This window comes from Tetrao urogallus, assembly GCF_951394365.1.
Source record: "Tetrao urogallus genome assembly, chromosome: 1".
NCBI classification, from domain to species: domain Eukaryota; kingdom Metazoa; phylum Chordata; class Aves; order Galliformes; family Phasianidae; genus Tetrao; species Tetrao urogallus.
Genome location: NC_136813.1, coordinates 52,569,180 through 52,587,120, shown reverse-complemented (window position 1 = coordinate 52,587,120; position 17,941 = coordinate 52,569,180). Strand labels below are relative to the sequence as shown.

General features: G+C 35.4%; 1 protein-coding gene across 1 annotated transcript in view; it reads right to left on the bottom strand.

Moving 5' to 3' along the window:
• The window catches only part of ITGBL1 (integrin subunit beta like 1), a gene marked incomplete at both ends in the record, with an annotated part of 131,288 nt that overhangs the window by 53,929 nt on the left and 59,418 nt on the right, over positions 1–17,941 (bottom strand). Inside the window, 3 exons of the mRNA XM_079537685.1 lie at positions 11,860–12,006; positions 14,197–14,337; positions 16,934–17,074. Of these exons, the coding sequence (XP_079393811.1) occupies positions 11,860–12,006; positions 14,197–14,337; positions 16,934–17,074 (429 nt within the window). The remainder of the gene's footprint in view (positions 1–11,859; positions 12,007–14,196; positions 14,338–16,933; positions 17,075–17,941) is intronic.

Below are 17,941 nucleotides of genomic sequence, written 5' to 3'. Positions count from 1 at the left end.
CAACCACAGTGCAGAAAGGAGGTCAGTCTTCTTTGTTATAACAACACCACAGTATTTGATAGATATCTCTTTAGTAGTCAGTTAAACAGGATTGGAAATATTCCCTGTCTCCAGGGCTATTTGGCACGGAAGAACTGGCATCCGTACTGCCAAGCTCTCTTTCTCAAAGGTAGCCTCATCCATTCTGCTTGAATGTGATTGTGAATGAAGTCAGTCAGTAGCCCACACTAATTCCTGAACTATAAGCAGGAATTGTTTGGAAAGGCTACTAGCTGGCACAGCAGAAGTAGACCAGCTACTGTTCTAACCATTTGACATTACAGGCAAGCAAGCTGCAGTATCTGGGATGATACATAGCGCTGTTTAATTTTCTAGTCTAGACATCACTGGCTAAGGCAGCTTGAGGCAGTCATAAACTACAATAACATATTCAGAACAAGGGCTAGGGCTCATATCTGGTTATCACAGCAGAGGTTAGTTTGCCCCAGCCCACATAGTTATCTATTAATTTTATTTATAGTGTAATACAACATTATAGTTGGGGTAGACGATTTCATAAACTGGTGAGATTTATAGAACACAGATGAGGCGTCTAAAGGTTAGCCTGATAGTAGTCACTCTCATTAAGGACACGGGGAAAAGTAGAAACAATGACAATTCATCTTTAACAACTCAGAAATATAAAAATAAATGGAAATATTGCCTCCAATCTGAAGGTATTCTCTTTCCACTGAAAACAAAGGCTGAAATATCTCAGACTTGGGTGTCTAGATAAATTTCAGAGATAAAACTCATCTAGAATATTCTACTGTATTTACAATAGCTAACATATGTTAACGTGAGGACTTGACTTTAGTTTTACCTATGTGCAGGTAAACAGAAATGCACTGGTGTGCATACATCAGACAGCTCTTCATTTTCAATGAAATCTGACTCACTGAGATGTTACAGTATGCATACACTTATTATTCCAAAAATTTTGGACAATACAGATCTTTTCAAATTTTGTGGCTATAAGTAATCTCATGACTTACAGTCAGATTTTTTTACAGGTCAACAAGCTGTGAAATCTAATCAGCCCCCCCCCCCCCCCCTCCCTCACACATAAACATATCAATTTCTTTTTTCTTTTTTCTTTTTTCTTTTTCTTTTTCTCTTTCCTTTTTCCTTTTCCTTTTTCCTTTTTTCTTTTTCTTTTTTCTTTTTTCTTTTTTCTTCTTAATTTAAACAGAGATTTCTTTTGAAATATCTCCTGCTACTGTGAAAAAACACAAATACTTCATGCATCAAAGCCTATCAGAGAGATGATATTTATAGGTACTTTTGTTTCAAACACCTGCTATGTTTCCAAAAATGCAAGATGAACCTGCATGTCCCTGTTGTGCTATTCACATTGCACAAACATTCCTTCAGACAATTGACCTTGCATATCACGGTGAGTAACTTTGTCTGCAGTGTGAATCATCCCCACATTTCTGGAAATATTCAAGACATTGATAAATCTTGTCTTCTGTTTAGATAAGAAGTCATTTTTTGAAGTGAACCAAGACAGAATGACAATTTTGAAACAGTAAAACTCTAATCTACTTTGAAAATTATTATTAATTTTAGTTGATTTCTAACTTCTCAGACCAGAGCAAATAGCTTATGTTATAGCTTATTCTTACAAACAATGCTGGTATATTAAAAGGACAAGTACATTTGATGTTTCTTAGGCATTCTTCAGCAGAAATTAATGAAATTTTTCTGCAAACCTCTGGACTATTGTACTTCAAAATATGCAGTTCTTCTATCTAGCATTCATAATTCATTGATTTTCTAGACTCTACTAGCACATACAGTCCACCAAAGGTGTTGACGTACTGTTGGTCTAGACAAGGTCCACCAGTTTGAAGTAAAGAGGTCCTGAATAAAAATTATCATCTGTGTCAGAGATATACTGTTTAGAAAAAAAGCAGAATTCCACCAAATCGGAAAGTGAAAGATATAGGTTAAAATCACACAAGAAGTCTGGACTACAGAAGAGATTGTGTACAGAAGACAGCTATCAGATTGAAGGCCTTTCTTTCACAGACATCTTTCACAGGTGAAAGAGGTCATCTTCTTTTGCAGGAGGAAAAATTACAGTCAAGGAAATGAACAAGAACAAGGAAGACCAATTTCATATACAAGAGGAAAAATTTAATGTGTCCAAAGACTGTAGCGTTCAGAAGCACTGACTGAGAGAATAAGGGGGACATTTCATGGGATAATGCTTACAGCCATCAGAAAAAAATGCATTGTTCCATGAGAAGTTAAAGGAAAAATGAACAAACACATGATTCTACACACATGCCAAAAGGCATGTGGTTCAAAACATGCAAGCTAACTTGCTAGGAGCTTGTGCAGTTTGAGCCACCAAGCACAAAGATGTACTGCTGTATTTTGTCTCCCTTTTCACCTGTGGAGGCACAAATCTCTAAACAGTTGCCAATTAATCATTACAATGATTTTTTTTTTTTTTTTTTTTTTTTTGGAGTTGTCAGAAAGTAAAGAGTAAAACCATAGCCAAGCTGAAAGAATGAAAAAATCAAGATAGTACACCTTACTTTTCTAACCACTAAGCAGAAAGAATGTGAGGCTGAACTACACCACATATTCCAGCTTTCAAAATTCTGAACAGGATGTCTGCCAATAATCTGTGCATGGGGTCATTTATTTTGCTCCTATTTCCTGATAGATGAAGCTACACGCTGTGATTTAATGATCATTAATATGATGAATAAGACTGACATATGAAAAAGCCAACTGATTACTTTTCAAATTTTGTAATTGATCCATGCTCATGTTAGGTGTTACTCTAGTTACTCCAAGGAATTGCTTCTACTCTTCTAAGTATACAGGCTTTAAAAACAGCAAGAAGATGTACTTAGAAACAAAACATTCCATAAAATGGACAGTTACACAATTTTATCCTAACCCCTTCAATATTGCACAAGAAATCAAGGCTGACTGATCACATGACATCTAGTACACATGTTGTACCATAGACCGATAGAATCAAATATAACAAAATGTTGAAAGGGTATCTGAGAGGCAAATAGCCCAAACTTCTATCCAGATACTTGTTACAGCAGGTTGCCCAGAGTAACAACTCACTGAATTTTGAAAGTTGCCATGGATGGAGACTCCAAAATCTCTTTCCATGTCTTCTCCAGTGTTTTACCACCTTAATGGTAAAAAGAAAAAAGTCGTTATACCACACACTATTTTTCCGTGTTTCAGTGTTGGTCTGTTGGGTCTCAGTCTCAGAGGATTCTGACTTCATTTTCTCTACACTCTCCTGTTATTAACAACAATTAAGACTTCCTTTAACCTTTCCTACCGAAAGCTGAAGACTCAGTTCTTTCAGCTTCCCTGCATAATTCATTAGCTCCATTCCCTAAATTGTTTTAGATGCTCCCAAATGGACTTACTTCAGTAGGGCATATTTCTCGTACTTGCAAGTCCAAAACTAGACACTATGGTGCAAAGGTGGCCTCACAAATGCCAAACAGGGAGGAAGAATCTATTTCTTCAGCATACATGCAATTGCTTGCCTGCTCATCAGCTAATTTGCTGATGAGGTCTGCTTTTGCTGCAAAGATTTCTATAAGTATAGCCCCCAGTTTTATGGTGTGTAGCCTTTTTACATCCCAGATATAGGATATTCCATTTATCCTTGTTGAAATTCTTGTCAGACTGTCATTTCAAGCACATCCAGGTCCATTGAACAGCAGTTTCAACCTTCAGTGTGTTATCTTATATTCCCAATTTTCTGTCATACATAAACTTGCCTACAGTGCATTTTATCACATAACTCAGGTTAACTAAGATGTTGAACAATTCTTGGCCCCCATATTAGCTTCTGAGAGGGTTATTTACCAGAGTGCTTACCAGAGGGAGTTTATTCTGATGATCACCATTCTTCCTGAATAGCAGACCAGTCAATTTTCCACCTATGTAATAATCCACTCAGCCAGCCCATATCTCATCAATTTGACTATAAGGATGCTCTGGGAGTCTATGTCAAAGACCTTCTTATAGTCAAGTTATACAACATCCATTGTTTCCTCTTATGCACACAGAAGTCAACTCATCATGGAAAGAGATCAGGTTATTCAAGCATTTTCTGTCCACAGTAAATCTCCATGTTTTCAGCTTATAGACAGTATTTTACACTTCACAAACTTGGAAATAGCTTCCAGGAAGGTTTTCTTTCTTACTAGAGGCAAAGGTTAGGCTAAACTAAATGACCTGTAGTTCCATGTATTTTCATAATTCTTCAATAATCATTAACCTTCTCCCATTATCAAAGTTTTTCATAGGTGAAAGAGGACAGCTTGACAGTGATATTGGCCAAATTCATCAGCATCTTTATATTCATTCCATCTGGTCCCATGAATTTCTTTACGTTCAGCTGACTGGAATGCCCCCAAACTATGCCTTCCTCAGGGAAGGAGCTGTTCCAAAATCTTAAGTTTCCCTTTTATTATGTTGGCCCATTATGCCAGAGTTGGATGTTGGTGATACTGCAGTAGAGGTTGAATCTTCCTACCAATATTCCATTACATTTTGTTGCCATGTGATAGATGGCAGAACAGGGGCAGTCTGACAAAATTACATCTGACATGAAAGTGCATATGAAACAAAGGGTAGTAATCAAATTCCTCCATGCAGAAAAAATGGCACCCACTGGCGTTCATCAACACTTTCTGAAAATTATGGAGACCAAACAATGGATGTGAGCACAGCGAGATGGTGGGTAGTGCATTTCAGCAGAGGTGGCAGTGAAGTGTCATTTATGTTAGTGCTGATTTTTAAGAGTGTGGTGTTCAGGCTCTTGTTCATTGCTGGCAAAAAATGTATAGCTAATGCTGGTGACAGTGTTGTAAAATCATGTTTTGTAATGAGAATTTGCTCTGTTGAATAGCGTTATTGTGCTCTTTGTATACGCTGTAGTTCCCATGGAAGTAAATAGGAGACATTATTTTTGGAGTGAACAACGTTGCAGGCTACTAGTAACCTGGGAAGCCAGATCTTACCAATTACAAACATGAAAAAGGTACCCCAGTATTTTCCAAACTCTTAGTTACTAAGGTCCCTGATCCATTGAGCAGCATGCCCACATCTTCCTTTGTCTTCCTTTTGTTGATATGTTCATAGACACACTTCTTTCAGCACTTCGTCTCTTGCTGCTCCAGCTCTACCTGAGTTTTGGTTTTCCTAACTCCATTCTTGCTTTCTCAGATAGCATATGTTTTTCCCAAGTAATTTATCCTTGTTTCATACTTCTGCTTATTTCTTTTCATACTCCAGCTCAGACATGCTCAGTAGTTCATACATACTTGACCAAAATAAACTGTATTCATACTTTGAGAAGATTATCCTGAATATCACCATCTGTACTGAGCCCTTTTATCCTACAGGGCACAGTGTTCTGTCAAGTCGCTCCCTAAAGAAGTGAAGATTAGCTCTCCTGCACTGCACTGCAATTTTTCTCAGTTCTTTTCAATGCTTTTAAACTCCACTGCTGTCTGCTGCCAGTGCTGTAAGCAGCCATCATATCCCTGTATCCTTGTTCAGCAGTAACAAGTCCAGCAAAATATGTCCTCCATGATGGCCTACATGTGTCATGAATGTGTCTTTTGATTATGCCAGAGATCTCCTGGATTACTTGAGTTGTGCTCTCTTGATTATCCAGGAGATACATCTGTGACTGAATTTGCCACTAAGTAACAAAGCTAACAATATTGAGATTTCTTTCATCTCTCTGCAAAAGGCTTTATTTAGATCTTTTCTTGATCACATGGTCTGCAGAGACCACATAACATTTGTTAGTCTGCTCTCTGATCCTTACTCACAATAAACAACATAAATAAACACTCATATAGTCATGTCATTACATAAACATATATAAATAATTATGCCTGCATAACCATCAAAACAGCAGAATTTATTTTGCCCTGCACTGTCTTTCTTACAGTCAAGAATAAAATGAAAGATATTTGAATCAAGAAGTGCTATATTGGAAAAGAGCAAGTCAAGTTATTTTCATTGCAAAGAGGCATCCATGGCAGTTACTCTGCCAGCCATAAATATTATTCTACTTCTTTTATTTCACAGCCCCAATTCTTAAGTGTCATCCTAAAATAGACATATTACTTTTCCTCTGTGCTTTTCCTCTTCTCATACTTCCCACTCTGAAAACCAGTGGGAAACTTCAGTACATTCATACATCCTATTACAATTTTTTTTTTGAGAACCACTTTACTCTTGTAATATCATACACATCTCAAACACTGGCGACTGCCATCACATCCTGCTTCCATCAGAACAGATTTAAAAAGCCCTTAAGTGGAGATAAAGTACTTCCTGAAGTACGTATTTATTTTTGAGCTATAAACACTGTAAGAATGGGTTCACTGCAGAAATGAAATGTTCTCTTGACCTACAATCCTCCCTTGGTTCCTCTGCCCCTACTTCCTGTCTCCTGAAAAGGCAACGGTAAAAGGCAAAAAGAATAGCAACCAGTGCTGAAGGTGAGTCACTGACAAATAAGCAGTATTCTCTAGAGGAGCAGTGCAGCATTGGGATCTTGAAAAAATATTCTTACAAAAGGGCAATTGCATTTAAAAAAAAAGGAAATGGGAAAAGATAAAATATTCTTAGCATGTCCAGACTGGCTTTACTAAGTAAAGGCAGCTTCATGAGAATCTTGTTTCAAATAAAGAAGAAAGGTTCATAAGAACCTGAAGAGCCCGAATCAGAAAAACAGTTTAAAATCAATGATCTGAACTTCTTATAGACAAACCCTTTCCTACTCCTTCAAAAAACAAACAAACAAAATTTGCCCATAATTTTTTCTTTGACATCAACAGATTATACAAGAGGACTTTGGCATGTCAGTCCAGTACATAAGAGTATATGAAATTGTATAACAACCACTGTCATGACAGCTCATCTGGCGTTAAAGTACTAGTATTGAAAGAGTGCCTCTTTGCTTGAAGCGCGCAAATGAATAACAGAGCTCAGTCTCAAAATTGATGAGATGAAAAATATAGATGTTTACTGGGACTCATGACTTGCATTTAAGTTCTGCTCTTGTTCATAACATGCTGCCAGACTGGCTACTATAGTGCTTTAATTAAGACCTCCTTCAGAATGCAGAGGTCATGCAAAATGAATGAAAACAGCAGGCCAAATTCAGAGATGATGTATATTAGAGTAATTTGCACTTCAATTAAACAGTACAATTTGCAAAGTAAGAGGCTGCAATAAAGAGCTAGTAGCAGGGATGGTAACTCAGATTTTACCTTAGGACTGTTTACTTTTCTACTCTAACTCTATCCTGTCATATATAACATAACATATAGCATACATATACATTGAATTACTCAAATGGCAACTTCCCCTACCACCTTTCTTTATCAACTCAATAAGCAATAATTATTAAAAATCTTGTTTTTCTATAGATACTTAATAGAAATACAAATTTTTTTTTGTTAGTTTTAGTGACAACGAGGAACCCCAAGGTCTTTGATATCTACACTCAGAAGAAAAGAAACTGTGAGGTCATAACATTTTGGTAAACAAGGCTCCATTGTCAAAAGCACAGTAGTTCCCATGATCTCGCATGTTCCAACAGCAGCCTTTCTAAAGCATCATCTCTGTAAAGATTTATGAGCCAGAGAGGTAATCAGCTGTGTGTTACCATATTACAGCTTCTACAAGTTCAAAAATGTTGAGGACCTACTGAACAATGTCCTCCATATATTTCTATGAAGCTATAGTAGTTCAAGATCTAAAACTCCAAATTATTTACAAGCTGAATGCTATTTATGACCAGTCCTGTATAACATCACAAAGGTCAGAAAAGAATGGCATAGTTCCCTCTGCTTTTAGGCTATTTAGTGCATATTTCTGTATCTAGTTTCCACTCACTACTGTTGGTACACAGATGTAATTAGATGCATGAAAGCTTCTCTTTCCTTCTACATAACACAGTATGTAGAATTTAGAATGTAGAATTTACAGTATTTGCTGCGTCAGCCAAGGCTTTGATGACTTATGTTTGAGAGTAACACAGAATGTATAATATACAACAGCAAAACCAGGATGAACCAAAAATGATTAGGAATTTGTAGCACACAGTGGGCAGCAGCACTATTCTTTGGGGTTATCTTAGTGTCCCTTATCCCTAGGATTTGTTTCTAGACTTCAGGAGATGGTATCCTGTTTACCATAAGGCAGGCATGTTCAACCAGCAGCCCACAGATCACATATACTTGGCCTGGGCACACACCCATCTCTCCGTCAGTGTGCTATCAATGTTGCTCGAGCCTAAACCAGCTCAAGTAATGGCAAATAACTGTATACATTTTGATGTGCTGGCTAAATACTGTTCCATGAACAGCAAAAAACCTGCAGCTGTGCTTTCTGCTGTGATAAAGAAATAGGTTTCAATACTGCTGAAAAAATCTTTTCTTTTTTTTTTTAATATATTTGTGACTCCATATTCCGTCAGCATAAATACATGAACTGCAAATTTTCAAATTGGATGCATGGTGTAACAATCAGATGACCAATTCAAATATTTGACTGTTTATCAGATTTTTACAAGCCCTCTGTTGCCAGAAAGAAGTACTAGTGTGGCAGCAAAGGCCCATCAGCATTCCATTATGTTTTGTTGCTGTGTGACAAATGACAGCAGAGGGATAGTCTGACCAACTGCTGTCTGAAACGAAGTACATATGAAGAAAAGGTTTGTCATTGAATTCCTCCATGCAGAAAAAATGGCACCCATTGACATTCCTCAGTGCTTAATGAACGTTGATGAAGACCAAACAGTGAATGTGAGCACAGTGAGGTGGTTGGTGGTGCATTTCAGCAGAGGCGACAGTGACATTGGATCACCTCTACTGGTGCAGATTTTTACTACTGCAGTATGCATGCTCTTATACATCACTGGTGAAAGTGCATAGCTCATTGTGGTGACTGTGTTGAAAAACAGCTTTTTTTGCAGCTGAGAAGTTGTTCTATCAAACAGTGTTATTGTGCTCTTTGTATCTGTTGTAGCTCCCATGGAAATAAACAGGAGGCATTACTTTCATTGCGACCTACATATATGTGACCCAGAACAATTCCTTTCACTCAGTGTGGCCCAGGTAAGTTACAAGGTTTGACACCCATGTCATAAGGAGCCTGTAGTAATGCCTAGAGGAACTTTCTTACTCTTTCATTAAGTCAGTCACCCATTCATAACTCTACGTAGAGAAGAAACAGCAAAGTTACTGAAAAATGACAATGGTCAAAAAACTTTCAAAGTGCTGTATAACTTATGAGATCATAAAATTAATCTTTTGAAAATGAGACTTTAGAGAGTTTGCAAAAATAACATTTTTCAGAATAAAAGAATTGTATTTCTGATGTTCAATGCTAGAGCACAAGCATAAAGGGAAATTTCATAGATAAAGAAATAGTCTTATTCTCTCCATATGAAAAATAAATAAAAACAGTTATAGAAAGGAGATTAAAATGGCAAAAGACAGTACCAATATAGAGATTTGTCATTTATCTGTCTTTGGATGATTGCCACGGTATGGCTGCCTTCACTCAAGATAAGTGACAATTACAAGATCACTAAAAAAAAGGAAGAAACCTCTTAGCTAGTATTCTCAAAACCTACATTTATTGCATCATTTTAGTGTGTAGGAATTCCCACTTACACCTCAGTACATCAATATAAAACTTAGTTCTACCTACTTAAAACAACTTAAAAATAAAAGACCATGTATATTCTGGGCAGCTTCTTTGCTCTCTCCACATGCAGACCAGAATCCACAAACAGCTTGTTTTTCTTGCGAGTGAGTCATTAAACAATTTATTTTAGAAAGCTTTCTTTTACAGTGCTTTTATTTTTAATCTCCCTTTATCTTTTATTCTCCTTATTGAGGTTCTGTGACTTATAGTTAAGGGAACATGAGATTCTCAAAATCTGGGTGTCACATGTGGCAAATAACTTTCCGATTTTGAAGAATATAAAGCTCCCAGTGTCAAGTCCTTAAAATCTCCAACAAGATTTACAGGAGGCAAATCATTAAAAATAAATAAAAAAAAGAAAAAATAAAAAGAAAACCACAAATCCTCTATATTCTTCATGAATACATGTTTGGGATTTGCATGTTTTTGTGTCGAGGGTTTGAGGCATTGGAAGTTACATAAAAACCTTATCTTTTATTGTACTTCATATATACAGCCTATACTGGCTGAATGATGAGTTTTCATAGGAATTAAACACATATATTCTTTCAGCTGTACAGGGACTTACTTAATTTTTATTTATTTTCTTTTTAATATTCAGAATAATGTGGGAAAAAGGGGAATTCAGGAAGGTCAAAACTGTCAAAAAAGGACCAAAACAAAACCTAAAGGGCTTACGGACAACAACAACAACAACAAAGAAAAACAAAACAAAACAATCACAAAACACAGCAAAATACGGATGATTAAGCTAAATGATCACCTTCCTCTTTTTCCCTTCTAATACCCTAAACAAAATGATTCATAGAATTGAATCAAGATAACAAATTCCATTTTAAAATTGCATTTTTTGAAACTATATTTAGAATATTTTTTTCAAAATTTAAAACAAACAGAAAAATATGAATTGAATTTTTATTCATACTAAACTTGTCATTATGATGGTCTTTTTTTCTCTGTTATTTGACTCAATGTGCATGATGTTTTTGTTTTTTTTTTTTAAACTGAGAATACATATTTCAGGCTTTGTTATGCAAATCATATAACTGTCTCCAAATGCTCAACATACACAACGCAGCAAATGAGGAAATAAACATTCAGCATCCAATAAGAACAGGACAACAGTCTGTATTAAAACATAAATATCAAAAAGTAATAAATTCCAGTCTTGTTTCTTTTAGTTATAACTAATGCACTCACAAACAATAAAATGTTCAGATGTACACATTTCAACTAATTTGTACCCAATAATCCCTTTGATAATTTTTAGCAATAGTAGAGTGACTTAATCCTGTGGAAAATTCTAAAACAATTAATTAAGAAAAAGAAAGCAACAACTGCTGCTATGTGTTTCTTTTAGGAAATAGTTAATGCCACATTTACTAACTTATGAGTTGTTACACATTTACAGGAAGATTAAAAATATGATTATTACTGTGCTAACTTAGCTTGACAGCCTAATGCCTGGTTATGTTAAATAATATTTGTGGAAGAAGAAATTGCAAATGAAATCACATTTAGGGTCAAATATAATAATTCAAGACCAGCTTTAGACCTTTCCCAGCAAATACTTCAGTGGGCAGAATTCGTAAAAGCTTCAATTATAAGTTCTAGTAAAAGTTAGTGTTATATTTACTTTTTTTTTCTTCTATTTATGAGAAACACATTTCACGCTTTGACAGATGAAAATTAGCCACAGCATTCTACACAGACTGAAAACTGGTTCCATTAAAGACTGAAAAGAACAGCTTCATGTTTTTAATATACCTTTATCAACACTTAACTGCAGCAATCTTCCAGTCTTCCTTGAATAATCACATAACAAATGTTCATTCACTGCAGAGTCATAGAATAGTGTGGATTGGAAGGGATCTTAAAGATCATCTAGTTCCAACCCTCCTTCCACCTTCATATTCTCTACTTCCTTCTAAAAACTGAACAGTTATGCAAGTTTTACTTATGCACACTGATCCAAGAAAGTTCACATTTGTCAGTACTAGTAATCTTACATATTTGTAAAAATTATTTTATTGGGAGTATAATTTGAGAGCATGAAAATTCTACCAAGAATGTCCTTACCTCTTCCAGAGCAAGGTAAATTAGAATTTCCTTTGCATTTCTTCACACTTTCCTCAGCTGACAATGGACAAGACCGTGGATGTTCACACTTCTTCCCTGTCCATCCCTCTTTACAGTCACACTTTCCACAATTACACTGTCCGTGACCTTTGCAATGAATACAGCTAAAGATTAGCCTCCAAGCTGATGATAGGCATTAAAACCTGATGATGAAATTAACTCTATCAAGTTTCTGGTTTCATTAAAGAGTCAGTCTGGCAAAAATACAATCAACTCGCTATATCTACTTTTTTTCCTCACAGTAACTTGCATATCATGTCATCTAAGCTGTATTTCCTTCATTTGTTTTTTTTAAGGGATGTTTTGCCACTTGTCGCAGACTTCTCATGTAAAAAATTTGTAAAGGAGGTTACAGATATGCATCTCATTGTCTGGAGACATAGGGCCATCAAAAGCAATATTTCACTTACCTTTCTGATCTTGTTTGTTTTTCTACAGCAGTTGCAGCATATTCTCCAAGTACTGTGCCAGTACATCTTTCATATACTTCAATCAATGTTATCTGCTTGATACAAGCAATTCTACACCAATTCCAAGTCTCAGCCTATTGCATTCTACTATATAACAACGTGCAAATAACAAAATTCTCAGCATAATCAATCCTCATCTCCATAAGGAGAAATGTGGTTTTGGAATCTCCTTAACTAACTCAACTCTTCCGGGCCATGTCTGAACATAACAACATAAATGCAACTTTCACTATGCATACTGAGTTCAGGAAAAGCAATCAATAAAACAAAAGCTTTTATGGATTGTTCCTTTAAATAAGGGTGACAGCCAAGTAGTTAGAGATGGAGCCATCCTAAGAATTGAACCTGAAATGCCGACTAGCCAATTCATTTCCTCTATCTGAATGCTAGCGGAACCTGATGAAGTAAACTCAAGTTGCCCAGCTCCCTTCATCATGAGCACAATGCCCTTTGCATAAAGCTGTGGTATTCTGACTATACAAAAGCTTCCTTGTACAAGATGGAGAAAACTTGGGCACTAGCAAAAAAATTTCTTGCCACAGACTGAAATATTTATTCTCATGAGAAGTGACTGCAGGTTAAATCCATGAGACCTATCTGGAGCAAATGTGGGAACTGGGATTGTTTGGTCTGGAGAACAAGAAGCTAAGGTGTAACTTCAATACTCTACAATTGTCTGAAAGGAGGCTGCAGTAAGGAGATTGTCAGCCTCTTCTCTCAGGAAACTATGGATTTCACTTGCAAGACAGTAGCTTCAAGTTATACCAGGGAAAGATGAGATTGAATATTGGAGAAAATTTCTTCGTGGAGAGAGTGGTTAGGTATTGAAATATGCTGCTTGGGGAAATGTTTGGAGTCTCCATCCCTGCACATATTTAAGAGACATGTGGATGTGGCAATAAATGACATTGTATAGTGCTGGCAATTAGTAGGTCAGGTTGGTGACCGAATTTGACGATCTTAACTAGATGATTTTGAAGGTCTTTCCCTCAATGACTCTATGATCTTCCTTCACACTGCTCATATAGCTGCCATTCACTGGATACAGGACTTCAAAGCACTGATTTATGTGCACTTGCCTATGCAGCTCCTTCTTGAAAATCAGATAAATATTCCTGTCATATCTCCATCTACCAATATTTGAAACTTAATATTGCCTTATATTACATTTATTAAACATATTCACTTATCAGTTTAAAGGGAGAAATAGAAACAAGCATTCTATAAGTTGTCAGAGTAGTTCCTGGGCTACAGGTCTTATTAAGCTCGCAATAAAAATTTTTCATTACTTCAGTTATTTGTTTTCCTTGAAAAGTGTTCAAAGCCTCCATTTCTGTTCTTTGCTTGCATGTGTACCCACTGACAGGCTGCAAATTGGACATATATTCTCTTATTTAGATATGCAATAACAAAATATGATCAAATTTAAATTGTCCCAATATAGGATATACATTTTAAAGTTTCAGACATTCTCCAATTGATCTTAGACTGTATCGAAGACAATAGTATTAGAAAGGAATTGTGCACCTAAAAATAGTTCATATTTATGGAGGCAAAAAAAAAAAAGTCTTAAGAAAATTTTCAAATTAAAAAAAAAATGTGTCTGTTTTAATAATATTTTTTACAGAATAATGTCTTTGAGTTAAAAAGCCCACCCCTCTAAGACAAACAAACAAAAACAGCTGAAGCTTGTTGTAATTAAAACTAGGGAAAATGAGAAATGAAGAGAAAAGGAGGAACAGGATCGGGCCATTTGTGGACTTTTATTGTAGAGATACACATAAATTCCTTGTTACATTTTTCTTACCTGAACAGAAGTCATCAGAATATCTATCATACACTGCTTTGCAGTTTCTTTCATCACACTCACAAGTATCTCCATGAATATCTCCCCAGTCTCCAGTTGGGTCCACATCATGACAAGTACATTCCCCACATACACATGTGCCTACGAAGAAGAAAATAAGAGAGACAGGGATGGAAAATTAACTGAGTAATTTAGAGTATTAATTTTGTTGCAAAAATTCTCACCTGTTAAATTTCGCTTTTGTGGGAGTGTAATGTCAAAACTGCAAATGTTACCCATGACTGTTCATTCAACTTCAATGATTTACAACTTTCTATTACTTAGTAGTAATACTTCATACAGGCAAGTTGGCTCCAAGTTTGTCTTTGCCATAGATCCTCATTAGGAGTCAACAAAATATGTAGTACACAGAATAGAAGAAGAAGACATCAACAGTAATTTGCCCTGACACTAATAAGAATATAAATCAATGCTGTTTAAAAGATTTGGACTTAGGTAAACTGGATAAACAGTGGATTTGAAAGCATGAACATTTAAACTAGAAAAAAAATCCAAATTTTAATCCAGCTGAAATTGAGTGGGAAGTAAAACTTTACCTAACAAGAATACAAGCACAGATTTACATGAAAATGATATTTTTTCACTTTTCCCAAGTTCATTGCCTCACCCTGTTGTTCTCAACAGGAAGGAAAATGTTATACATAACAGATACTTCTTCTCCACAGCCTTACTGATACAGAGAAAGAACATATTGATTTAGGTAAAGTCAGAACACACATACAGTTTCCTTATTTGTAATTTTAAATATGATTTTGCTGAGAGGTCAGCAGGTACAAAGTAGCAGCCTAACTGTATAGATGTGTGCAGTCCATTTCTTGGACAGAAACGACACTTTCCTGCTATTTCACCAATGCCATTGTCTTCTTATTCAGATTAGTCTGAACAACATAATATGTTTGAGAAGAACAGGACAGAATGATTGAACGGTCGACATGTGCGCTGTCTCTAAAAAGAAAAGGACTACACAACTGTGCATGAATGACTGTCATACGAAGCCTGTCAAGTGCTAATGCCACCAGAACAGCTTTCAAGAAATTTGCATCAGAGTATTGATAATTTCACAATTCAGTGACCTTACTGAAGGAGGGAGAAAAAGAAAAAAGAAAAAAAAACATAAATTGAATAAATACTTCTGGAGAGTGATTTATTCTCACAGAAACAACTTCAAAGTGAATTTGGATCAAATGTCTTGGATATCAGAATGCAAAGCACCATCCCTTCAAAGTTTAAAATATCTGAAGTTTGCATCTGTTCTCTGACGGTTGACTAGATGGTTGGTGAAGAGATACAAATAATTTACCCATTTTAGCACTGAGGTAAGCTAAACAGTGGGACACGTTTCAATATTTAAGTTTAGAATGGGCAAGACAAGATGAACTGTACCTATATCACAGTGTTTGTCAGCACAGAAATCTAGGTAAATAGGATTAAAGAGAGTAGAAACACTGGAAACAACTTTATGTAGTCAAAAGCCTACATATATATATTTTTAATATGGATAAAACCACAAATAGATGAAAAATATATAAATATCACATTCATGTATTTTTAATAGAAGTTTGCAGCTTTTCAGAATGCTACTAGAGTATTCACCTTCATTTCTCCCACGTAAAATGTAAATGTAAAGAAATACTTGCGCATTAAAATGTCATTGTTCTAATTTCAGATTTCATTTGACTAGAAATTATTTTCCTGATGCAAATAGAATCTGAAACATTTCTGTGTATATTTTGTCCAGAAATACATAATTTTTTTTTTAGTCCCAAGACTAAATGAGCTTACATGACCTCAGTATGTTAGCCAATCTTTCAATTTCCTCATGTTTAAGAGAAAAGAATTTTCTAAATGCACTCAGGATAATTAGAAGTTCATATTATTGGAGGTTTTGTCAGTAGAGAATTTTTAAGAGAAGTATCAATGAGACAAACTTATCTTCTACTTTTATTCTCTATTATATAAACAACCAATAACATGCTCTTTTAACTCCTCCCTCAAAAAAGCCAAATATAGTAGCAGGTATATACTAATCTTATTCTATTTTTGTTGTTGTTGTTTTTGCTTTCAAAAATCAGAATTAAACAGAATCATGGACAAAAATTAGAATTCTGGGACTTGATGCAAAGAAAATCTAGCTTAGAAATATAATGTGCCAAATCTACCCTTCCGACTCCATATGTGTTCCACAGAACTGTTACTGCACACTTCTTTGTTGCTCTTTCAAGTAGCATTGGGAAAAAAAAATAGGCTTGTGTCTTTGTTTTCTCAAGTTGTGTGTCCTTATTGTTCTTAAAGAGAAGATTGGCATATTGTTCTGTTGTTTATAGCACTGATCCATTCAAAGACAAGTATGTTAATATTTGATTTAGCAGGAAGAGTCTCCCACCAGAGCTGGTGCACTGAGAAATTTTTCTGCTCAGTCTTACTACAGAAACGAAGGATGAAAAGAACTTTATCGTCTTGGGTTAGCTTCATCTAAAAATGAGTGTGCAGATACAAGTTTATCTTGAAACACAGATATCCAGCCACTCAGTTGGAAATACATGCTCAGATTTAAATAAGTGAGAACAAACTAGAAATCGTCAGCAAACATGACCTACGTCCTATGGCAGTAAGTATATATTTTATAACAAAAGCAACTTATATGAATATGTGTAAAAGGAATGCATGAATGACACACCTCTATTACTGCAGATTTTGCCATCTGGAGATGTGCATCTTTTCTTGATCTCCCAAGGGGTGATGTCACACTGGAATTCACATTTATCTCCATGCCAACCAGCCTCACAGTAACAGTTTCCACAGTAACACTGTCCATGGCCTTAACCCAAAAAAAATTTTATACAGTGAGAAAGAGGCAAGTTCGTAAGAAGGAATAGCAATGTAACTGTTTTGATATTTTTACTTCTAAAAACTTTTATTGCTGGACTCAGAATAGAAACAATTTGTAGACTACATGTGTCTACTTCAAGTAAAACAAAAGATACCTGCTCTATACTTTTCAGCATGTCTACAGCAGAGCATATTTTCATTTAATCACAGATCTTTTATCAATAAACGTTGAGAAAAAGACTTTTTTTTTTCTTTTTTTTTTTTTTTTTTTGTATTTGTAATCTTTTTTTATAGGTAAATTCTGAAGACAGCAAATGCAATAGTTAAAAGTTAAGCAGATCTCTTAATATTAAGTTGGGACACAATTGTCCACAATATTGTACCTATCTAACAAAGCCCTCTTTGTTTTCAACTCTTCAGATAATTCCAAAATAGACTATAAAACTGATTTACTTCAAACTCTGCACTGTATGTGTCTTCTCTTTTTACCTAGCAACAGCATTTTTGAAGATGGATAAATCAGATCATGAAAGATAAGAATTAGTAAAATGAATGTTTTAAGTGTTCAAAAGCGTTTTTAACAAATCCCTTTTATCCTGGGAAGATACATGTGTCATCTAAGACTTCATGAAACAGGCTACCAAACATTTTATTTCACTAAAGCACTTCTACCACACATCTCAATGACAAAAAAAAAAAAAAAAAAAAAAAAAAAAACACCATTTAAGTTCAGTTGCTGCAACTCCTACTAATCTTAAAGTTATACGTTAATTTTTTTACTAGAAGGACACAGGATCAAGTCAGTATCTTGTTCTTTTTTCTCTCAAGTGTGTTAAGTGTAGTAGACCTTGTTGTC